We start from the raw sequence: 25223 nt of genomic DNA, 5'->3' as shown, positions 1-25223 counted from the left end.
ACAATCGGAGTTACATTAAAAATATCCTGGCTCTTCCCAGCTTTATAATGACATTGAATACTTTTTGAAGCCCAAAAAAGCTCATCCATCCATCATAAAAGTAATCCATACGACTCCAGTGGGTTAATAAAAGCCTTCTGAAGTGAAGCGATGCATTTTTATAGGAAAAATATCCATATTTAAAGCTTCATAAACTATACTCACTGGCTTCCGGCAACAGCCGTTAGGCACGTTCACGAGAGAGTTGAGGGTGACCTCTGACCCAATGTACGATGCTTCAAGAACCAATGTTTTGAAATATGTTTTAAACTTCACAAACCATATTGATCAGTGGTCTTTCAGGTGCTTATGCATCTCACAGTAACTAAAACACACACACTCGCCATTACAAACCCTCCATGCTTGAATAAATGGGACCAACATGTAACTTAAACAAGCTTGTTTTTAATGGATCTGCAAAATCGTTTGAATTTCCAAAGAGAACGCTCCCCTCCCTGACACGTATCTGGACTAGAAGAGATACTTCCTGTTAATTACAAACATGGCAAAACTTACAAAAGACCCCCAAAAAACCCAAAGAAACCAGCATGCAGGAGAGAATGAGTAACTGAGTGAGGGGGGGAAAAACAACAAAACAAAACAAAAATACAATCTGGAGATTCATAAAGTCATTCAGAAAAATAAAGAGCAAACTAAATTTAAAAACAAAAAAATATATATAATGCCATTCTCTTCTGAGCAAAATGGTTGAATCCAGATGGTTTCACTCGGGCGCGTGTTGTGTGGGGTTGAGTTAGCAGGTCAAGCAGAGAGGAGAGGACCAGTGTGTGTGTGTGTGTGTGTGTGTGTGTGTGTTACAGAAAAATGGTGTTTAAATGTGTTTGGGGGGGGGTTTGGGAAATGAGCTCTAAGGCTCTACATTAAGGCACCGGACGAAATAAATCAAATCAAAAAACAAACAAACAAAAAAAACATCTAGAGAAGATCTCTCACACTAACACACAACACTAACCCCAAAACACTGGACAAAAGTCTTCATCTAGGATGTCATACTGAACACTACGCAGCTCCTCCGTGCCGACGGACAGCGTCTCCAGGTCCACTGACGCTCTTTATGTAGTGGTGAATGCGAGTTTGTTTTTCGTTTAAATTCATTTCATTCTTTATTTCTTTAATCTTTAAAATAAGTACGAAGAAACATGAAATGACTCTTTACTTTTTTCAGAAATAAAATGTCAGCAAGCAGTCATGTGTGTGTGAGAAACGTTAGAGATGTGTTTTACAGAGAATCCCATAAGAAGGACAGAACGGAAGAGTGTTAGACAGAAATGAGGGATAAGTGACAGAGAGAGAGAGAGAGAGAGAGAGAGAGAGATGGATATAGAAGAACAGATTGTGTGTGTTTGTGTAAAGTGTGCGAGTAACTGTGTCTGTTCAACTGCAGCACTTGGTCTTCCATCCTGTGACTCCGCCTCCAGTGCTGATGTCCACGTTTTCACTGTTGGGCTCTTTTACGGGCGTCTGCAAAAAAAAAAACACGAAACAGATTTAAAAAAAGATTTTGCTCATGTAAACATCACACTTTGAGCTTTGGTGCCAACTCAAGTTTGTTTTGATCATTTTGGCTTTGTTTGGTTGGTTTCCAGCACCAAACTCACACCACTGGTAGAGTCAGTGTTGCAGTCCGGCTGATCAGGATGTTCAAACAAACAGAGGCATGTTTTGATGGTGCCACAATGTTTATACTTTTCATTGGAATCAACCTATTAATGGTATACAGTTGTAATCAAAATTATTCAACCCCCATTGCAAATCAGGTTTATTGGCTAAATTTACAGACTTTCAGCTGTTCGCACTGAACAAATCAAACAAAAGTCATTGAAATAGCTCAACACAACAAATGTTTCAAGTCGTTTCCCCAAATTCAACTGAAAATGCAACTTTTAATGACTTCTGCGGTCTCAAAATTATTCAACCTCCTGAATAGAATCTCTCACAACAGCACAAATCTGGAAAACAGGTGTTGTCTCAAGCACACCTGATGCAACTAATCAAGGGCTTCATTAGTTGCATCAGGTGTGCTTGAGCAAGAACACATGAAATATCAGAACGGGCTAGGTTTGTTGAGTGTCACGTTTGACAGCATGTTAGTAAAATGGCCAAGTCAAAAGAAAGATCCAAAAAAGTTAAAGTGCAGTAGGTGATCTGGGAAATGCTAACGTTAACCTGACAACATTGAAAGCATACAATCCCCCCTCCTCCAAAAAACGCCTCAAAGCACATAACATTACAAAATGATGAACATAAACAACTTAGAGAGCTTGTATTTATTGCTGTGTTGATAATGTTGACAGGGAAACGCACAATTCCACTAACTAAGAGCTGGCTGTCGTCAAAGACATACACAAATTCATCAGTGTCTCAAATCAACAGAAACAAAACTGGGGAGGGCATCTTTAGTGATTCAATTTGGATTCAGGGAATCACAATGCAATTTACTCAGTGAGGTGATGTGGCTCATCTTGTTGAATTATGATTCTGAACATACAGACTCATTTCTGCTCTAAAATAAATAGTATCTAGAAGAGTAAACACCAGCTGAATACACGAGAGAGGTCAGCTGCTGTAACTGTGAATTTATGAGTCAAATGAAACAACATCGATGCTCTTTAGCATTGCAATGTTTTTGCTTAAAGGGATAGTTCACCCAAAACTGAAATTATACCATCATTTACTCAATCTCAACCCATCCTAGGTATATAGGACTTTCTTATTTCAGCCGAACACAGTCGGAGCTATATTAAAAAATATCCTGGCTCTTCCCAGCTTTATAATGGGAGGGAATGGTAAATGAGATTTTGAAGCCGAAAAAAGCTCATCCATCCGTCATAAAAAATAATCCATACGACTCCAGTGGGTTAATAAAGGGCTTCTAAAAGTGAAGCAATGCATTTTTGTAAGAAAAATATCCATATTTATAACATTATAAACTATAATTATTGGCTTCCGGTAACGGCCGTTCACGAGTCGAGTTCCGGCTGAAGAGTGACCTCTGACCCGACGTAGTGATGAACGCAGAAGCACAGAGGAGAGAGCAAAACAAAACACAGCTCACGAATTAGAAGTCTAAAACGAGAATTATCAGAGGAGCTTGAAACACGAGAGGTGTTTACTCTCACCTAAGATTACGCCACGCCAAAGTCCTACGTCATGCGTCGGGTCAGAGGTCACTGGAACTAGACTCGCGTACAACCGTTACTGGAAGCCAGTGATGAATTGTTTATGAAGTTTTAAATATGGATATTTTTCTTAGAAAAACACTTCGCTTCGCTTCAGAAGGCCTTTATTAACCCACTGGAGCCGTATGGATTACTTATGATGGATGGATGCCCTTTTGTAGGGCTTCAAAAACATTCACTCCCATAATAAAGCTGGGAATAGCCACAATTACATTAATATAACTCAGATTGTGTCATATACACTTAGAATAACTTGAGAGTTCATTTTTGGGGTGAACTAACCCTTTAAATGCATTAAGCTCCATCATACTGATGGTGATATCAGTCAGCGATTCCAGAACTCACCTTTCTGAGAATGTCTTCTGCTAACGTGAGGAACGCCTTCTCGATGTTGATGTTGGCTTTTGCACTTGTCTCGAAGAAGCGTATTCCGTGTTCTCTGGCGATCTAAGGATCAGCACAAGAACAGTTAAAAGTGGTCGACTGATATATTGCCAAGGCTTATATTTGCCATTTTTTTAAATCAATTTGCATCGGCTGACAAAGTTTTTCTGTTTGGCTAATGAATGGGACTTTTATTTTGACAGTGTATGGGACTTTTATTTTGGAAGCACGGAGAACGCCAGCGCCTGAGCTGCCAATTTAATTTACGCTCTAATTAATTACAGGATCAAGAAGTTGCAGATTTATTTTTTAACAAGTGCAAATAATTTTTTATTTTCGTATTCATTTCTAATATTATGTAACAATTAATATCAATTTAATTTCAGTAATTGTTATGCATGTGTTAATCAGACAATTGACCATCCTGACCCATCCATAGTCTCTCACCTGTTCCCCCTTGGCTTTTGGTACGATACGTTTGTCCTCCATGTCACACTTGTTGCCTAGCAGCATCCTCTCCACATCCTCGTTAGCATGCTACAACAAACATACACACATTTGAGACGATGCATTCTTATACTATCCTTACAAATAGTTACATTTAGACTGACAGTCCAAATTAAAGTGGCTTCAGAAGTCTTACTGAGGTACTTAGTTTTGTAACAGTGGTGCGAGTGACTTATTGATCAGAATCAGAATCAGAAAGAGCTTGCACACACAAGGAATTTGTTTTGGTGCTGAGGCTTCCAGTGGACATATACAAATACAACAAGAAACATGAAACATAATACTACAAATTATAAGAATAAAGAATAAAAATATAAATATATGAGACTAAACACACGACAAACGAACAAAAACAACACAATAGCTGGAGAGCTCCACACCGAGGCAGCCATCTGCGGCGCCATCTTGGATCAGTCTTGGATCTCATCTTGGATTGATATGAACAACACGCCACCAAACACAACCACATCCCTAAAGGAGTCTCTTTATATGAATTCTCTTAAAATTGCTGATTGTTGGGAAATTCTGCATGAATCATCACACTGAAATTCAAAAAGTCAGCAGTTTCACTACACGGCTACATCTCTTTAAGTTGGTGTTTTTACAGGACTGGAACTTCAAAAGTCCTACACCAGCGGTTCTCAACTCAAAACTGGGTCGCAGGTCTGTTCTATTTATAATCATAATAAATAGCAACTAACCATATGATCATGCATAGTCAGACTAGTAAAATAAAATGACTTATTAACTTTTAAAAGCTAGAAGAACGCACTTGGTCAAAAGATGTGTTTCCAACCAAATTTGGGCATAAATCCATGTCTCAAAAAATCAAAAACAAAACTATTCAAGGTAAAAGAAAACTCCATTCAGTGTGAGATCACTCAACCAGAATGTGTTCGGTGCAGTCAATTATTGGCCAACATTTTCCTATTAAGGCCATGTCATGTTAATAACTTAATAACCCTGGCTAAATGATATGTTAACTAAAATTAAAATACTCAAATATCAAAATAAAATCTAAAAATATTACCAAAAACTCTAATATATATATGGTAATATATCAATGATACTAAAATAACACTGCATTAAGCTTTTGAAGTTCCCATTGCTAATACGGTTTCTTCATTATAAGCACACTTTTGTTGACTATTTTATGTCAAACTTAAAATCTGGGTCTCAAGTAAATTTCTCAATGCAACATCGCAACATTTTCCATTCAAACACACAATCCTATTGAAACATCACTTCCTGAATGACTGTCTTTTCTGATGTTGTCAGAGGGTTGCAGTAATGTTGTGTGGAGACTGACCTCGTCAATGTTTCTGAGCCATTTGCTGATGTTTTCGAAGCTCTTGGCGTTGGTGATGTCATATACAAGCATGATTCCCATGGCCCCTCTGTAGTAAGAGGTAGTGATGGTGTGAAACCGTTCCTGTCCTGCTGTATCCCTGCACAAACACAATCAAACACGTCGTCAGTCCAGCCCAGGCATCCAAAGGATCATAAAACACACAATTCTGTTGCCGTCCGATATACTGCTTGTCAAACGCTCGTCTAATGTTCTTGTCTTTCAAGGCTATTTCACAGAATTTATTCAAAATGGAAAACACAGTGCTGGGATTGGGCATAGGAACAGACTAGGGATGCTAACGATTAATCGATGATCAAGTAATTGTTGAGAATTTAAGTGTATCGATTTGTTTGTGTGGCTCAGGGACAAAACATTTAGCAACAATGGAATTATTTAGGTGCTTTTACCTTTTATATCTGCAGTAAACTGCGTCATGGTGACGCCTACATCGCTGCACTACCTAGCCATTTTACCAGGAAGCCCAACATTTTTTTTTTCTTTTACTGTTGTCATAAAGGAATGGTAACACATTCCAGGTCGCAAGCCACCGAAATGAATAATGTATCGTAAATTAATAAATTTCTTCATTAAAATACAGGGTGTCAGTACAAGTCAGTACACCCCTATGTTAAATTCCCATAGAGGCTGGCAGATTTCGATTTTTAAAGGCCTGTTATTGCATCCTGATAAAGTTCCCTTGGCCTTTGGAATTAAAACAGCCCCACATCATCACACACCCTTCACCATACCTAGAGATTGTTATGGTTTTATTTCAGTTAGCCTAATAGCTGGTTTGATTTGCATTGAGAGATGATCTTATGGAAAGTACCCCATGCCAATCTCTAGGTATGGTGAAGGGAATGTGATGATGTGGGGCTTTTTTAATTCCATGTGGGGCTGTTTTAACACATTAAACTATAATGTGTGTTATGAATATGAAACCATGCAAACAACACACACTAAGAACTTACCATATCTGTAGCTTTATCTTCTTTCCTTGCAATTCAACTGTTTTGATCTTAAAATCGATTCCTAAAGAGACAGAACAGAAAGAGGAATTTAAGAAAGACACCACAGAAAATGCATTCACAACCCATTTTATTTCTGTAACCTTGAGTAAAACAAGATATAATATGACAGGACTGATTTTTATTCATTGGAAATTGATTGGATCCACCTAGGCTTTTCATATTAGAATACAGTCAGATCTGAATGTGAGTTTGCAGGGGATTGTGGGGGATTTGCTCTCCTCCTGAACCACCACCAGCATGTTCTAGGAGGCATTTTGACCAGAATGTTGAGGCTGAAGTTCAAGAGCTTCTTCACATATCCCAATGGTGGCGCTACTTTTTCCAAGTAGAAAGTTATTTGCTATAATCACTGCAAACTTTAGCACATTAACTGGTTTAGTAAAAATACTCCAAATAACAGTTAGAAAGTTTGCCTTATCTATAACAATGACTACATTAAAGCTGTTGATGTAATGTTTTTGACTGTACTAAAGCACAAAAATACCATAGCATGTTTCCTAAATCTCTTCAAACATACTAAGTTCACATACTTGTTCTCAACTTTGAAATGTGTGTTCCGTGTCGGTATGTTTGTTTTTGTTTTGATCTACATGATCCCGCCCGCTGCCAATTTAATTTACCCAATAGTATTTCGACACTGCGGGGTGCCAGTTGACGGAAAACACAGCCAGGAGTGCTTTTTAAAGTTTTTTGCATTTTTGTGCAAATTTTAAGTGCAAATTTCATACTTTTTTAATTTTCTCTATAAGGAGGTTTCCCTAGGTTTTTGCACATTCCTTTTTTTTTTAATAAAAGTACATTTTATCTGCATCTCGATTCAAACTCAATGCTTAACTGTCAAATTTCCAACAAACACACAAGTAATATTATAAGTAACTGTACTTATTATTGCAAAACAATAGTAATTTTGTGTTTAAAAATCCCACTAGCGCTACCAAAACAGGTGCTTGCGCCACCATCTGAAGAACTTAGTGGCACCGGTTTTACTACTCTCAAATGTTAGTCTGGAGCCCTTATAATAAACAAATACACATCGATTATGTAATCCTTATAAAACGTGCATTTCTCTCGCGTTCACTATAATGAGGAGATGGCAGGTCAGCATAGTCAACTTCATCTTTTCAGCCGATACAGACTCAGAAAACAGTGATTTATTAATAAATAAATAAAATGTCTCCTTGCGATTTTTTTCAAACACATTCATAATCATTACTTTTGCCGGTGCTTTGCGGCAAGCTTTATTATGAGTGCGCTCGAGTGCGGAATTGGCTATATATTAGGCTTATAGGGCTCTTTATGGTTTAGTATTCCCCCAGGTTTATATTTAAGTAATTAAATTAATATAAATGTTGAATTAGTCGACTAATATGGCTTAAATAAGCGACTAATATTTGACTCGATAATCTAGTCAGGGGGCAGCCCTAATGCATAGATGATGTTTTGTCCTAAATGGCTCCAATACTGAATTTTCGTCATTTGGTGTAAAAGTGTGGGATGTGTAGGCAATGGCATACATTCATTTGTTGTAAAATCATCAAAAATCAAGACTTGTGAAATTTTGCCTCTAAGGGCTTTAGCGTGGGAGAAGCTTTTTCAAATGAGAAACAAGAGCACTCAGTGTGACAGAAAAGCATCAAGAACACGCTACACTATCTATAGCAATATCGATTGGGCATTTCTACCATGTTCCTAAATTTAAAAGTAAAGATATATACCATGAGGTTTAAGCAGCTCAAAGTAGCATCGCAGTGTTTGTTCATGTCGATGATTTAGAGTAGAGAGATCTCTACCGTTCAGAGAGAACACTAGGAGCGTGTGTTGTTGAGACTAGCACGGACTAACACGGGCAGGCAGACAGACAGAATGGAAAGGTTCATCTGTGAAACTGCTGAGAGAGTTTAATGGCCCAGTTGCACAGTAAAAGCATTCAGACAAAATTCACACTGGAAATTGACCTGAACAGATTGCTGGTAGCTACTTTTGTTTGTCCTTGCCACACACACAAAAACTGATGTTTGCAGAGAAACTTGGATTAGTAAGCAACTTGGATTAGTAAGCAACTCCCACAATACCCTGGGCAACCATAAGCAATGTGCAAAAAAAGCTTAGCAACCACATAGCAACGACCTAAAATCACCTAAAACAATTAGTGTGTGAGTGGAACAATTAGTACCAATGCCTTAGTAATGTCATAGTAACAATCTAAATCACTCAAAACACTTTAGCAACCGCATAGTAACAACCCTCCTCAGCAACTGCATAGCAACAACCTAATCCACTCAAAACACTTTAGAAATGGCATACTAATTAACTAATCCAATTAAAAAACCATAGCATCTACATAGTAAAATCCTAAATTAGGGGACGCACCGGTTGCCGTTTTTTCTTTTTCTTTGTTTGAGCAAATTTATTTGTTGTTCATTTGCTCTATTACAGGCCAAACTGGCATTAAAAAAATACTGGTAACCATTGGAAATTATCGGCCGAAACAGCCATTTTCGGTTCTGGGCTGAAATGGTTTTGGAGGTTTTTATCTGTGATCGAAACAGACATTTAATTAGCGTTTCTCCGATAGCATGTTTTGACTGTGTTCAGCATCTATTTCGTGCACACTGTGAATAATCTACAACAGTTAAACGTGTCCGCTGAGTAGACACTAACTCTGAATAGACAATATTTACTTCCCGATTTTAATCAGGAATATGGTTTCTTAAATCTAAAGTCTTTTAGTCGGTGCCGTTTTCTTTTGATGCGTAGCGTGAACAAAACGTAACTAAATATTTGTAGCACGCCTGCCATCCAATAATCGCAAAAAGCTTTTTGCTTTGTTACTGTTAACCCTTTCACACGTAAGTTTAAAATATTCTAACTGACCCCCCAGCGTGAGTTTTTCAAGGCGAACGTTATTTAGAACTTGTCACTTTAATGTTTCCATGGTGACGCGTCATTGCTTGTCACGTGACACAGCGCAACCACAACACACCGCTGAATGAATGATGATCTGCTTTTATGTAATTTTTCCTTTTTTATTAAAAATCTACACAAATTTATTAGCTATAGCATGAAACACACATATTCCGATTGTCATATATGTGCAAGTGGATGTGTTTTGTTGTTTAAACACCTTTATTACGATCGCGTTAGTTGAGCTGTATGCCTGATGGGCGGCGCCATGTTAGTTTGTTTCACAGTTCAGAGAAACGGATCTGTTGGATTTACAACACGTCAATTCCTCCAATTCTCACGAAATACATGAAAGTAAGTGGCCGGTGAACTGGGAGATGAATAGGGAAAAATGTAAAGCTACTTACACAATGTGTATCTGATATGAACAAAAGTGTCGTCTTATAATGGAAAGGATTATTATTGCCGCTTCCATAGACATCAGTGTGTATTTTAAAAACTCAAAATCATTGTTTTGCTAGCACTTATGTGTATTTAAATGTCTGAAACCTAAAATAAACATTATGTGGTTGAAAACACTCAATAGTTCTGATATATGACAGCACTGAGTGCGTGCGTCTCTGGGTCAGCGCCAGCCAACGCGCGAAAGCACGTTTGAATTTAGCAGTTGATCACGTGATGCACTGACCGTTCTAATGGTGTGATCGTACGTGCGAAAGGGTTAATATGAAGCAAAGTCTCAACTTTAAAAAATCTTTCAATTTTATTGTGAATTTCAAACAATAAATATTAAAGAGATTCATTGATATGGCAGATAGCTGTAGCGGCTCAGTTCAAGCGCATGTGAAGTTGAACCGATCATCTCATCTCCTCTTGACTACTAGTTACAGCATGAAATAAACATGGATGAACACCGGAAGGCATTTCGAAATGAAACCTGTCTCATGTAATCAAATCACTCAATCAGGGTTTTAAACAAGGAAGGAAATCAATAAAAAAAGCTTGTAGGTTATACTTAAAGATGAACTGAACTGAAATTTGAAAAAATGTGTTATAACAGATGTATTTTATTTATTCTCATTGGTACAATTATTAAAATGGCAGAATTTGTTAAAAGGGATAAAATGGTACGTTGAAAATTTTGTTATTGTTACACGGGCGCCGCCATGTTGGATTTCAACATTCGACTACGTCACTGGCATGGTAGGCGCTATAATTCTCTGTAGAATTATACATGGTAGGCGTGGTAGATTCTCTGTCTCTCGAATTTCGGAGCGGGATTGCGGGTATTGCGCATCATTTTAATCATTCCCGCAGGTTTATAATACGTTTGAAAATGCGGAAATTCCCGCAAACATTCATTCAATCTAGCATGTAGGCCTATGAGTAAATTTAACCTAACAGATTATAAGATCAAATCAGTCATTTTAAAACTTTCTGCGAGACGCAATTCCACAAACAGCGTGAGTGATTCTCTCAATGCCGCGTCTTCTCTGTCTCTTAAAATAGGTTACACAAGGCGAGCCAATCGCGCTGCAGCTGCAGGCGGCGACTCTAGACTCTCGCGTTTCAGGAGTCGGGACATTTTATGGAAATGTCACTTGCACAATCGGGCCATTGCATCGTCACTATTGTTTATAATTCGTGCGTCTTTTTAAGCATTTTTTAAACATTATTTATGTTTAAAAAATAAATAAAAATACCTATTTAAACATTCAAGCGATTTTAACCCGCATAACAAACAGCTCGTGAGTAACAAAACTGAGTTATTTTTCTTGAATTATAGCGCTTTAACGGTCAAAAGCACACAACATTGTCTAAATTCCAGTCTTGGGGAGTATCCTCTCAAACACAATAGGTTATGTCTTAAAAAAATAGTACAAAAAGAATATGCATGTGACACTATAATGAAAACAGTATGGGCCGTTCACGTTACGTGTTTTGCGCGTTCATCCTTTGCTGAAACGTCTTCGTCTTCATGGAGAACGTGGCTCATGATTGCTTAGCAACAGGGACCCCTTTTTAAAAGAGGAGAAAGTGGCACGGACTGCGCTTTACACGCAACATGTGAACGTGGATCCGTGCACTAGCTCTTAAAGTGAGAGTAGCCTAAAATGTGTCTGTCATTATTGTATATAAAACAACAAAAGATAGCATTACTTGTAAGGAATCAGGATTAATAGCCTATGTATTCAAATTATACAGGACTAAAAGACTATTCTGTGTTATTTTACATTTGATTACTTTTTTCCGTTTCTAACATTTCTGAATACTAGTGTTAGACCTAAACTTTTCTCTTTATTTCATGTATTTATTTGTGCTACTTTGTTCAATTTAATTCAAAGATTGAAATCAAGCTTCCTTTTGTTGTGTAAACTAAAAAAAATGACCCCATTGTAAAAACACAAATACAATGAGTGAGCAAACATTTAGCAAAACGATTTTTTACAAAAAGGTCTTAAAAAAAACTCCCCCCTCAAATTAAAAAATCCCCCCCATAAGAATGACCTAAAGGGGGATTTCCCCCCTATTTTCCAAAACGAAATTCAGGCCCTGGTGTGTTTGGAGCAAAAACCGCCGGGTTCTCGACCAGGGCATCTCTAACCCAAGTCACTCAAAATACCACAGCAATGGCATACAACAATCGAGTCCTCTCAAAACACATTAGAAATGGCACAGTAACAACCTCCTAAATCACTTAAATACATTATAGCATCCAAACGATCACTCAAATGATGACAAAACAACCTAACACCGAGCAGCAACTGCATTGTAAAGCCACAAACCATATTGTTACCAAATAGTCTAAACAGGATTTGGAGTGTTTTAATCTTCTAACAAGGAGTGTGAGGGTACACAATAATTATGGTTCGGGATATACTTGGTTTTTGGAACAGCAGGCTATTTGTAAATAATAACATCTTTCTAACATTTACACAAGCATAAACCCGTAAGATGCAAGTTATGCGTTAAGGAAAACATGTCTCAAATGCATCAAGCACCATTCATATCTGATATGAGGGCATGCCGTTTCATATGCTTATATGAGTAACTTTGAAGCGCTTAATATAAAGTATGTGTCATGTTTAGAACAACTTGTATCATGTAGGCTATTTTTCCCACAGCTGCACAATTGGTTTCCTCCGTATTCTTCAAATATGTTTGCAACATCAAAGTATATTGATATCTCCACGCATAGTGTTTAAAATAACTGCATTCATTCAGTATACAGGCATGCCGAAACATAAGACCGCAACAAAAACTCAGTACGAATATGTGTACCGTTACACCCCAAGTTCTAACATGCAGAAAGTCTGACCAGCATATTTAGCAGTAATGCTTAACAGAACTCACACCACACACACACACACACAATGGGTGGGAGCTGCTTTATGAAATGATACACAAATGAGCAGCCAAAGACTGAGTCACTCTCATACAATAAACACAAACCACCACAGAGAACAGAGTTAGAAAGAGATTAAAAAGTGAGAAGTCAGCTGATGAACATTAGAATATAAAAACAGGACACACACTCATAGTTTAACCTCTGGAAACATGCCAAGGTAACACTCACTCAAAAACAGCAGTCTAGCATTTCGAGCTTTAAGAGCAGAAAGTTTGAACCACGCTAACGCTACATATGGCCTTAAAGGAACCATTCACAAAATGTAACAATTCTGCCATCCTTTACTTCACCTCCACATCTTTAAAAACCTGCATGTTTTTCTTCTGTGGAACTCAAGATAAGATGTTTCGGTGATGCTATTCTATTACATACAATGAAAGTGAATGAGGACTGGGAGCTTTAAAAATGACAAAAAAGTACTGTAAACGTAGTTGACAAAAAAAACACTATATTATTCTGCCCTACATCAACTAAGGAAAAGAAATACACAGGTTTAAAGTAGCGTAAGGGTGAGTAAACGGTTTGAGAAGTCTGGTTTATACTGGCTAATACAGCACAAAATGTGAGGCTGGTTGCAAACTTGGGTTATATGAGTTCTGAACACAAAGGACATGAAAGGGTTCCTGACAGGCAGCCAATCAGCCCCCTTCCCATGAGCCTCTGCAGCTGTGGGGCCCCTCAGGGGTCAAGACTGAAGCTCCGCCCAACTGAGCCAAGATCCTGTCAATCAAAGAAAAATAATGCACTACTGCCAGTCAGAAAGGGGAAAAGTGAGAAAAAGCTCACTTTATGCATTTAGAAGTTTATACGATAATAAATCATGAGTTTAATAGTGCAAATATGGTTAAGATTTGTGTTTGTGTGTGGGCATGTAAGGTGATCTTTCTCTTGGGACTGCAGGGAGTTTCCGGCAAGTATTTTAAGGCTCTGAACTACAACAGAAAGTAAGAGAGAGATGGACTTAAAGTCAACATGAAATGACATTCATAACACATTATTATTAGGTGACAGGATATTTAAAAAGGGAAAATATGCAAGGTGAGACTTTAGTTTATCCATCAGGAATCAAAGTTTGCAGTCAAATGAAGGACTACTTTTCTGATACAAATCTGTCATTGGTCAAAACTTAAAAGGGTCAGTTCACCCAAAAATAAAAAGCCTAAATTCAATCTGTACATCATATAAAGTGATCGAGTCTCTTCAGAGACATTAATATGGATTAGTTTTACGATCTCTTTATGAACTTTTTGAAGTGGTAGTTGTGTAACTGTCAATGGAGGGACAGAAAGCTCTCAGATTTCATTAAAGAAATTTTCATTTAAGTCTTACGGGTTTGGAACGCAACGAGGGCGAGTAATTAATGACAGAATTTTCATTATTGGGTGAACTATCCCTTTAAGTGACCTTGGTGACATCAGCTATAAAATAGCCTAGTTGCAGAGGTGGAGCAAGTTATACTTTGTTTTTTTTAATAGATTGCAAAAACTACATATTTAGTTGGAATAACATGGAGAATAATACCAGAAACATACATTCAAGAAAAAGTAAATAAGGATTTTTAAAAAAACAACCAAAAGAAACATATAAGTGTGCATCTGGATTCTCACTGATCTGATCACTTCAACCACAGTTTCCTGGCATTTCAGAACATCAACCTCGTGCTGACAGTTTACAACTGCCACCTGATCACACACACACACACACTAGCTGATGGCAACAGGAAGCCACAGGTTTGATGTGGTCACCTGACACACCGTGAGCAGTCACGTGACTCTCAGTAAAGAGATAAAACACCATTGTAAAGGTCACACACACGCCCTTGCCCATCCTGAAACCAGGTCAATATTTGTTTTCAAACCTAATCATGATCACATCCAGGTTTTATAGGGGATTTTATCAGTCCAATACAATCAAAGACAGTAACTTTTTTCAACTTCTGTATTAGAGTTATCCGTCACTAAAAACAAGCAGATTGTTCACAGATTAAACGGTTTTACATTAACCAATACTGAATGGCCCATGTGATGTCAACCAAAATGTAAAGTAATTTCAGAGGAAGCACAAGTCATGAGCTACATTTCAGATCAAAGACTTTCTTTGGATTTGGTAGGCTATAACAAGCGCCAATGAATCACTCACAATAGCCTGGAAGAACCAGAAAACGTGTATTATATGCACAAACCAAGCCAATTTTGTATGTCTTTTTTTTTCTTAAATTTTGATTATTTTCTTTTTAGGAACAAGCTTGAACATGCATCTCATAAATTTGTTCTAATACATTACAGGCCAACATACTAGAACACTTAACAAACATTATCCAAAACCAAACCTTTGTTTTGGATAATGTTTGTTAAGTGTTCTAGTATGTTGGCCTGTAATGATAGGCTCTGTTTATTACTCCTGGTATTAAGATGCGTTGGTCGATCGGATCACAAGTAGACGAGGGAGACACATTCCTGTTTCCACCTGGTGTTTTAATCCGTCTCTTTTGTCCACTTTCATCCACTTCTGTCCTGATTTCTTCGAGGGGAGGGTCTATGGGCGGGTAAATGTATGGGCTTTTTCAGATCTTTCGATCTAATGGACAAAATAAGCTTGAGCAAATTTACATATGAACACAACCGGAGAAAACAGAAAAACACTGAGAGCATCAGCTTTAATTTCTGCTCTGACAGCCGCAAGACCAGCCGAACGCTGAGTGTGTGTTAGACATCAGGAATGGAGAGAGAACATTGAGGTTGGTATGTTTTTCATCTTCAAACCAGACTTCGGTCTTCAGTCGACAAAGTTTAAACCCCGTCTGGCTAGTTCACTTCTCATAATGTTACGCATTAGGTCAGTAGACGGAGAGTAGATTTTTTTTGTGGCTGTTTGAACACATTCGACCACATGAGCGTTTACACCACAAAAGCAATCCGGATGTGTTTTCAAATACCTCTGGAAGTGCTCAGAAGTGGACGAGCTCAAAATCTTTTAGACCCCGTTTACAGCTGTATTTAGCGTCGTCCACTTGTGATCCGATCGACCAAAACACATCTTATTACCAGGTGTAAACAAGACCATATATAACAAATACTCTCCAAAAATATTATATAAAGAAAATACAGTGAGCTAAATATAACTGAATTATAATAATAAATAAAAATAATAATAACTACAACATGGAATATGAAAATTATAATTAAAATAATTAACAGTTATAAGATCTAAGCTTTTCTTCAGCCAAACCTCTACAATTGCAGGATATTTCTTCTTCAAAATCAGACAAAATGCCAGTGAGAGAGAGCGTCTAGTATCAGTTCTTTAAGATAAACGGACAGGGCCGGCTGTGTCTAAATTTGCCCCGTGAACTGGTGTGACTGAGATCTCCTGTTACCCCGAGAGAAATGACCCTGCCGTCCGTAAACTGAGTTCAAGAGCATCTGCCGTATGACATTCTCATGTAGTTCCATTGATCTAACAGTTACGATCTGCTTCTCATTTTAACTTCAACTCTCATTTTTGCATTTACCTTCCAGGCATCTGAACACAGAGGAAGAGTGACAATAGGAAGTCTGTTATATTGCAACAATGGCGTCCAAACATCTGCATCGATCAAGACAAGCTGTCTATCTTGCATGTAAATGTCAAATGATGATTGACAGGTGACAGATGAAGGATTTGACAGCTAAAAATTGTCAAATAAGCAGGAAAGCAAGAAAACGACTTTACACACAAATACAACAAATCAAATTTAATGTGGCCCCTTTAGGATGCTTACAAAACTTACCACAGTATTACTATGGATTAGAAAAAAAACAGTCCACTCGAGAAATACCTTGGAAAAACCCTGGCATAACAATATTGTAATCATTTACAGTGGTACAATGGCAGTTTCAAAGTAATTTTTTATGAAAAGGTTGAAAGATTCCAACTCTCACACCTGGCCATAACCCCAAAACTACAGTAAACATACACACAGACTAGCAAAACTCAAATATACCTTTCCCATGATGTCATACTGAAATTAAATGACAGGTTTAGCATAGAGAACACAGTTAGGCAACAACTCTATTGGCATAAATGCGCGTGCGCAGTAGCGCAGCAGATGACGCCACATTACTGAATTGTTCATGCTTTATTTAAAATAACTTATGATTGATAATTTCAAGAAACTGACAGGTTAAACACACTAGTGGCACAGTAAATAACTATGTTTATACTGGTTTGTGAACAGGTTTAACACTTCTGGGTGATGAATTTGTGAGGTTACTGCATGTAACAGGCCGCTTGAACATTTAACATTAACCGAAGCAATTCACGATGTATAGATCTCATCTGGACAAAATAACTAGGCAACATATTAAACAACGAAAACCCATTCATTTAAATCCGTTGGCATCAAATTTGCTATTTGTCAGTCAACTCGCATGGTGGCGCGAACTTTAGCCAAATAAACTCAACAATAACAATAACATTGATCCAAACAGACAGGACGGCGTTTAATAGACAACCAAGCTTCACAACTCCACAACATGATTCTGAATCAACTGAGGTGATTCACTCAGCTGATATGAATCAGTTAGCCGGTTAGCATGCTAAAGCCCAGAATCAAGGCCTAGTCACCATGTATACACACATCTAACCGCATTTCTCACCTAAAACAATGACTAAAACCCTTAGACCGGGTAGATTCGTGTGTGTGTCTCACCTATAGTGGAGATAAAGGTGGTGTTGAAGGCGTCATCAGAGAATCGGAACAGCACGCAGGTCTTTCCCACCCCAGAATCACCAATCAAAAGCAGTTTAAAGAGCAGATCATATGTCTTCTTCGCCATCTGAGCTATTATAAACACACACTGATGAGAAGCGAATAGAGACTAAGTGTGTGTTAAATGGAAAGTGTGTGACTGTTATCCGAAAACACACACCGGACAGTCTCTTCACAGCTGATTTCCGTTGATTTCCTCTGTAGACTCGTTTTATATTCCTAAGGATATATTTAAGATGCGTGTTTCCTATCAAAGCGTGGTGTTTGGTGTTTTTAATGTCTCAGGATTTCTTTCTCTCACACACTGTCGGGACAAAATGGCTCCTCCGCCCGACTTTCTTTCTTCAAACTACACCAGCGATCTGATTTAAATGAAAGCTATTCCGCTTCATCCCAGCGATGCCGAACCACGTAGATCTCGTTTGACAGCCGGTTCCGTAACGACAGTCCTTACCGGGTCCGTTTGTGGAGTTTAGAAGAGGACAAACACATAGACGACCGACCAACCGCCGTCGCCTTCGAATGGAGCCACCACGGCGACACCCTAGGGTTCAGAGTCACGCCTCTCTTCCCGCCCCTACGCCAGCGCCTTGGTTTCTGATTGGCCGAACGCGACGTTTTTCAAATCTATCTCGGACGCTGATTGGACGGAGCACAAAGCGTCCGGATACATTGACGTAGCTTTTAGGGGAGGGCGAATGCAGCTGGCGCAGCCCTGAACCTGGCCCGTAAACGACACTCCGTGGGCCCGACATCTAGTTTCCGTCCCGGACCATCGCTGCGCAGTGTGATTGGGTCACCGTGACGAATCCAGATGTTCAGTCAAACACGGTGACGTCAGTCCGGGCGTGTCCCTTTTAGAACATTTCCAAATGGCAATGAATATAAGTTATCCGCTGACAATGCTGAAACGTGGTACTTCATTGCAATTCCATGGTACATGTGCAAAACCATCATGCACTCCTTTTCTTAGTATATATATATATATATATATATATATATATATATATATATATATATATATATATATATATATATTACGTTTTAGGCTACATTTATTCATTTTGCAGACCTTTTTATCCAAGTTGAAATTGAAATTTGAAATTTAGCTCTAATTCTGGAGCAGTCATGGATTGTCTAGTCCCTCTTAAATACGCTATTAAATAAATGAATACAACTTGTATATAGCAAACATTTCCAGGGTGGACTGCCAATGTAATAAAACATTTTTATCATCATGTGCTCACATGACGACAAACATATTTTTTGGGTGGTATTCACTAAATTACTAACACAATCACTGTTTTGAAGCATGAATTAAATGTTTTGGGTAAGTTACAACATTTTGCAGAAATATAATAGAGTTGTGATGTGCCCAAAAATAGTTCTGACAATTGCAATTAATGTTTAGAATGTTACAGTTTTTTATTTTAATTTGCTTTGGGACTATTTTCACAAGTAATTTTCAAAACTCTTTTAATGCTAATATCACAACAGATCATCAAAAGTGCACTTTTTTCAAACATATCATCATGTTTTCAATTGTGCACAAAATCACAAAGTATCCTTTTCACAACACAAAATAAGTGTTTCATAAATGTTTCATTCACAGTAACTGCCTTTCATAAAGCTCGTACTATCAAACTTTTGATTTACATCTCTTCTTGTTCAGTTTAATACATTTGTCTATTATTTACAGAAACTGATCTTAATGGTTAATCAATGAATCATTTGGTACACATATATATTTCTATAGATATTGATAGTTTAAAACTTGTTTGCAATATCCGATATGGATAACCAAATGTTATTAATTATTTTTACATAAGTGATTTATAGATACAGTAACCACCACTATACGCGCGCGCGTGTGTGTGTGTGTGTGTGTGTGTGTGAGAGAGAGAGAGAGAGACAGAGAGAGAGAGAGAGAGAGAGAGAGAGAGAGAAAGATACAGAGAAATTTGCCATTTGTGAAAACACTGTAAATGCATCAGATGGCATCAAATACAGCATTTTACATTACAGTATATGCCATGTGATACTGTAAACAGATTACATGCCACATTACTGTAACTCACCCTTCATCTGTAAAGGTCCACTACAGTATAGAATCAGTCAAATGGTATAGAGTGAAATCATTCACAGTATTGCCAGCAAACTGTTCTAGCACAGAACCTCATGGCTGTGTCATCACACCTTTTGATAACAGACCGCAGATACTATTACAAACATTATGGATTCAATTACATAAGGTAATGCACATGTATTTTGTAATGTGGCAACTGTAGCCTGTATTACTGTAATTAATTCAGCAACAAAAGTGATTTGAAACATGTATCTTGCATTGTTTGCTGTTGAATGAACTGAATGTTAAAAGTACTAAATTGAAAGAAGATCATACTGTTGTGTGTCTGTGATTAAACCAAAAGTTCTTATTACATATTACAATAATCTTGTGTTTGAAACAATGATTATGTGGACTGAAAAGTGTATAACTGTAATGAAAGCATGGGATCAGGTTTTGAAAGAATGACTAGCTGTGTCACAAGTGTGATCAGTTTGGCTTTTTGTACTTAGAGTTTTACACCTTACTTGTGAAGATAGTACCAAAGCGAATTAAAAAAAACTGTAAAACTTGAGAACAACTGTAAAAGAACCATTTGTTTGTGTGAAAAACATTTTTTTTTAAGAGTGCAAAGTAGCATGATGCCAACTGCATCCTAAATGAAGAGAATAAATCAAAATGCCCCTTTTAGACTGTTTTAATGAGGGAAAAACAGAGCACAAACTGTAAGTTGGAATGAGTCCTGATCTCATGTCTTGTGAGGTTTGAAGAATCTGGCTATCGTTTGTGAGTCATTGGGCAACGTTTTCCCCATAATGCAGCTGTACGCATGAAGAAACCTGCTGGGACTCAGTTTAATATTCCTTCATATCTGTGAGTGAGTCACTCTCCCTTTTCCTGTTTCCAAACTGCCCCGCTCCACACCGCATGAATCTGGAATATTACAGGAATTTCTTTTTGCTCAGATGTTTCAGTTATTTATTTGGTTTTATTTGCCACGTGTGAGTTTTTAAATAGCCTAGTTCTTTCAGTTTCTCGCTCTCAGGATTTTTCACCTCATTTGACTGGGTTTTAAGTAGCCTGACAGTCTAGTGAACACACTGACAGTCAGCAGAGGCGTAGTTGAGGGCTGTAAGTCAATCTGCTGCTATATGTGAGTCACAGTGGAGTTAAACATCTGGTTCTGTTAAATACACCGGATGTCCTTCAGAGTTTGAGTCACAGGCAGCCATTCAAAAGTTGTCAATGTGTGCAATGGCGATAGTTTAAAATTGAACAGAATTTAACATCTCTTTAACATGTTAATTATTATAATTCAAACTTTCATTTATATAACATTTAATCATGCAGATACATTTTTCAAATTTATATATATATATATAATTGCAGTGCCTTACAAACATAGCAGTTGCAGAATATATTATACTAAAATTCTTTCCTTACAGCTTGAATACATACATGTTATTGTCTAAAAGTTTTAAAGGGTTAGTTCACCCAAAAATGAAAATTAAGTCATTAATTACTCACCCCCATGCTGTACCAACCCCGTAAGACCTTCGTTCATCTTCGGAACACAAATGAAGATATTTTTGATTAAATCTGAGAGGTGGATCACTGCTACATAGGCTGCCTAAGGGAATGAAACTTGACGGCCCAGAAAGTCATTGAAGAAAATGTTTAAATATTCCATGTGCCTACAGTGGCTCAACTATAAGTTTATAAAGCGACAAGACTACTTTTTTTCCGAGAAAAAAAACATAAATAACGACTTTATTCGACTATTCCTTCTCTTCCTTGTGGGCCTGAGACGAGAGTTCAAGAGATTTCCACGACGCATGCGCGAGAACTGAGAAGAGGACGTTCTTCTTCTAATACTTCTTGTTCAGTTCTCGCGCATGCGTCGTGGAAATCTCTTGAACTCTCGTCTCAGGCCTACAAGGAAGAAAAGGAATAGTCGAATAAAGTCGTTATTTATGTGTGTTTTTTTTCGGAAAAAAAGTATTCTCGTCGCTTGATAAACTTATAGTTGAGCCACTGTAGGCACATGGAATATTTAAACATTTTCTTTAATGACTTTCTGGGCCGTCAAGTTTCATTCCCTCTGGCAGCCTATGTAGCAGTGATCCACCTCTCAGATTTAATCAAAAATATCTTCATTTGTGTTCCGAAGATGAACGAAGGTCTTACGGGTTGGTACAGCATGGGGGTGAGTAATTAATGACTTATTTTTCATTTCTGGGTGAACTAACCCTTTAAGGTAAGGTAAATATGTTGAATCATCATTGATTTTGGCCTCTTTTACAGCTAAAAGAATCATCTTGAGAGGAAGCATCATCACAGGCCCCGCTATCAGCTATTTCTTCAATTCAGGATGGATTGATTTCATCCAAGATGTTTCACTAAGTGCTTTGGCTTCCCTCTGATAGATTACATGCTTAAAACCCAAGAGCTGGTCTGATCATATTCTAGTGTCACACACTCAGGCTAATATTAGTGGTCGAAGCATCCTCTGTATGGGTCTCCTGATAAACATAAAATAATTGATCACAGTACTAATTAATTTTAAAAAGATAAGAACATTTTTGGAGTCTCTTGTGGTTGAAAAAATATATATTATAAATTCACTAGATGGCGCCATTGATCCACAAACAAGACCACAATAGAAGGAATCTGATTTTATACCGTTTTTAAGGACGTTTTTCTCAATACTTAGGTCACTTTTTCCAAACTCACAGTTCTTCTAACCAACTTCAAGCTTGGCACAGCAGTTAATTTCACATTCAAAATGCTAACTCAAAGGTTTTCACCAAACAAACACACTTGTCACTCATAAAACAACAGCCTTAAAAACACATAAAAACTGGCCGCATTATACAATGTAACGTTACGTTACAATTTGTAACGTTGCTTTACAAAACAAGAATGTTTTGTAAATATTTCATTTTTAATATTCAGAATATATTTCAATGTTGGATTAGAAGTGAATTTCTGTCTTATTCAATTTTGTATTATGTTAGGTTTTGAACTTAAGTTAAACAGTTTGGAAAAGAGTTTACGCATGTGCGAATTGTTCTGTATAGAGTTTTGCTGGTGTTTGTCGGAATGAGAAAATATTTTTTGAACATTTTGTGTCAAAGCAATGATAGATGATCCACAGTTGAGCTCACATTGACTGGTACTGTGATTACTGTGTGAAGTTTTGAAATAAATATAAACAAATCATGCTAAGTGATGTTTTTGAAATTGTAAAAATGTAGAAAGCTTTCTATGATGGCTAGATTTATGGAAAGTCCAACATGAAAATGTGTGTGTGTGTGTGTGTGTGTGTGTGTGTGTGTGTGTGTGTGTGTGTGTGTGTGTGTGTGTGTGTGTGTGTGTGTGTGTGTGTGTGTGTGTGTGTGTGTGTGTGTGTGTGTGTGTGTGTGTTAGTGTTGCCATGTTCACCCTTTATAAATATTTTGCCCATGTTTTTCATGATGAGGTTTTCAGTTTATATTCCCTTTGGGGTAGCCTACATGATATTGTTTTAATTTTATACTTATTTTGTATTCATTGTTTATTAATTCTTATAATGTCAAATATATGTGTTAATAAAACTGCAGTGCTTTAGTTCTTTTTAGTGAATCAAACTGAATTCAGCCTGTGTTTTTTTGTAATCAGTGGGATAATTTTATTTATAAAATTAATGAATTACTTTAATGAATAGGCTAGTCAAGTTAAATGTAATTTTTTTATTGTTCATTATGTTTTAAATAGGTATAGGTGTTCAGTGGTTAGAGGCAATTACTGGATTGATTCGAATTTCGGCATTTAAGGCATTAAAATTAGTGTAAACACACAAGAATTGTACTGAATTTATTTTTGTTGAAATCTAAAATGTTCTTATTATTTTTTAACAGAATACTGAGGGAAGTAATTTCTGCATTTATTAAAATCTCACAGACTTTAGTCTAGAATTGGAACAGCTGGAACCACTACAACTCAGAATCCTGTCTGGTTAGTAACAATTTTCACTTAGGAAATACCTTTTCGAATCTCAAGAATTAAGATACGAAGTTTCTGTAATAAAGCAGAGCCACAATTCCTGAAAATTCTCATCCCCTATATCCAGAAAGCTTGGTTTTCATGCTAGATCTGGCAACCCTGATGCATGTGTGTGTGTGTGTGTGTGTGTGTGTGTGTGTGTGTGTGTGTGTGTGTGTGTGTGTGTGTGTGTGTGTGTGTGTGTGTGTGTGTGTGTGTGTGTGTGTTTGGGCAGGGCTGCAGTGAAGCGCAGCTGATGTGTGTGATTCTCTGCCAGACGCGCGCGCGCTTATATTTTGGATCTTGTGCTTTCAGTGAAAATCGGTGAGATATTTCGAGCTTATGATTTCATCCATACGTGTTCATGACGGAATCGCGTTTATCTTTTATTCATTTGTGGAGACCGTAGAGATTTGCGCCGTGACTGACATTATGTGCTCGGAAACCGGGGGATGCTGATGCTGACATTCCCATCTTCCACCGTCCTTCTGGTTTAACGGGAATTACTGCGCTCATTCATTTGTGATCCACTCATCTCAGACGGGAGTCAATATGTCCATGAAGTCAAAGACCGGCGAGGCGGTGAAGGTGGTGGTTCGGTGTCGCCCGATCAACCGTAAAGAAGAATCGACGGGTTATGAGAATATCGTGCAGATGGATGTGAAACTGGGCCAGGTGGCCCTGCGGAACCACAAGGCGGGTCCGGGAGAGCTTCTCAAAACCTTCACGTTTGATGCGGTTTACGACGCTTGCTCCAAACAGAGCGACCTGTACGACGAGACGGTCCGGCCGCTCATCGACTCGGTTCTGCGCGGGTTTAACGGCACCATCTTCGCGTACGGACAGACGGGAACCGGGAAAACGTACACCATGCAAGGCCAGTGGCTGGACCCCGTGCGCCGCGGCATCATCCCGAACTCGTTCGAGCACATCTTCACGCACATCTCGCGCTCTCAGAACCAGCAGTACCTGGTCCGGGCCTCGTATTTGGAGATCTACCAGGAGGAGATCCGTGACCTGCTCACCAAGGACCACAGCAAGAAGCTGGAGCTTAAGGAGAGCGCAGACTCAGGGGTCTACATCAAAGATCTGTCCTCCTTCGTCACCAAAAACGTGAAGGAGATCGAGCACGTCATGAATGTAGGGAACCAGACCAGATCGGTGGGCTCCACCAACATGAACGAGCACAGCTCGAGGTCACACGCCATCTTCATCATCACGGTGGAGTGCAGCCAGCTCGGGCCTGATGGACAGAACCACATCCGTGTGGGAAAACTCAACCTTGTGGACCTGGCGGGCAGCGAGCGACAGACCAAGACGGGCGTCCAGGGCGAGCGTCTGAAGGAGGCCACCAAGATCAACCTGTCCCTCTCCGCCCTGGGGAACGTGATCTCTGCGCTGGTGGACGGGAGAAGTTCTCACGTGCCCTACCGCGACTCCAAACTCACCCGGTTGCTGCAGGACTCACTCGGGGGGAACGCGAAGACCATCATGGTGGCCACACTGGGACCGGCCTCCTACAATTACGAGGAGACCCTGACCACCCTGCGTTACGCCAAC

At 38.4% G+C, this 25223-nt stretch overlaps 2 protein-coding genes across 3 annotated transcripts in view; one reads left to right on the top strand and one right to left on the bottom strand.

Annotated features, from left to right (window-relative positions):
• Window positions 1–424: 424 nt before the first annotated feature.
• On the bottom strand, window positions 425–18364 carry rab10 (RAB10, member RAS oncogene family). Of its 2 annotated transcripts, none has more exons than XM_077220034.1 (7): window positions 17736–18364; window positions 17516–17642; window positions 6453–6513; window positions 5440–5578; window positions 4071–4160; window positions 3585–3686; window positions 425–1521 (listed from the first exon to the last, which is right to left on the bottom strand). In XM_077220034.1, the coding sequence occupies exons 2-7, from the start codon at window positions 17640–17642 to the stop codon at window positions 1435–1437; spliced, it is 606 nt and encodes a 201-aa protein (XP_077076149.1). In that variant the 5' UTR covers window positions 17736–18364; the 3' UTR covers window positions 425–1434. The 2 variants fall into 2 exon arrangements, with proteins under 2 accessions (XP_077076149.1, XP_077076148.1); XM_077220033.1 differs by having other exon boundaries at window positions 17516–17647; window positions 17736–18128.
• A 5484-nt stretch (window positions 18365–23848) lies between these two features.
• kif3ca (kinesin family member 3Ca) overlaps window positions 23849–25223 on the top strand; it is a 20827-nt gene continuing 19452 nt past the window's right edge. Inside the window, exon 1 of the mRNA XM_077220032.1 lies at window positions 23849–25223. This exon is cut by the window's right edge and continues 420 nt beyond it. Within this exon, the coding sequence (XP_077076147.1) occupies window positions 24216–25223 (1008 nt within the window). The 5' untranslated portion in view covers window positions 23849–24215.

Source organism: Siphateles boraxobius, unplaced genomic scaffold (assembly GCF_051911475.1).
Source record: "Siphateles boraxobius isolate OS27281-9 unplaced genomic scaffold, OSU_SipBor_1 8, whole genome shotgun sequence".
Lineage (NCBI taxonomy): Eukaryota > Metazoa > Chordata > Actinopteri > Cypriniformes > Leuciscidae > Siphateles > Siphateles boraxobius.
This window is presented reverse-complemented; position numbering and strand designations above follow the sequence as displayed.

Bases quoted from the DNA above. Each gene is read 5' to 3' on its own strand.
- rab10 (XM_077220034.1), bottom strand. From the start codon at position 17,642: ATGGCGAAGAAGACATATGATCTGCTCTTTAAACTGCTTTTGATTGGT. The intron at 4,161-5,439 runs GTCAGTCTCCAC...TGTTTGTTGTAG, and splicing joins GGCTCAGAAACATTGACGAG to CATGCTAACGAGGATGTGGA. The intron at 3,687-4,070 runs GTGAGAGACTAT...GCTGATCCTTAG, and splicing joins CAAAAGCCAAGGGGGAACAG to ATCGCCAGAGAACACGGAAT.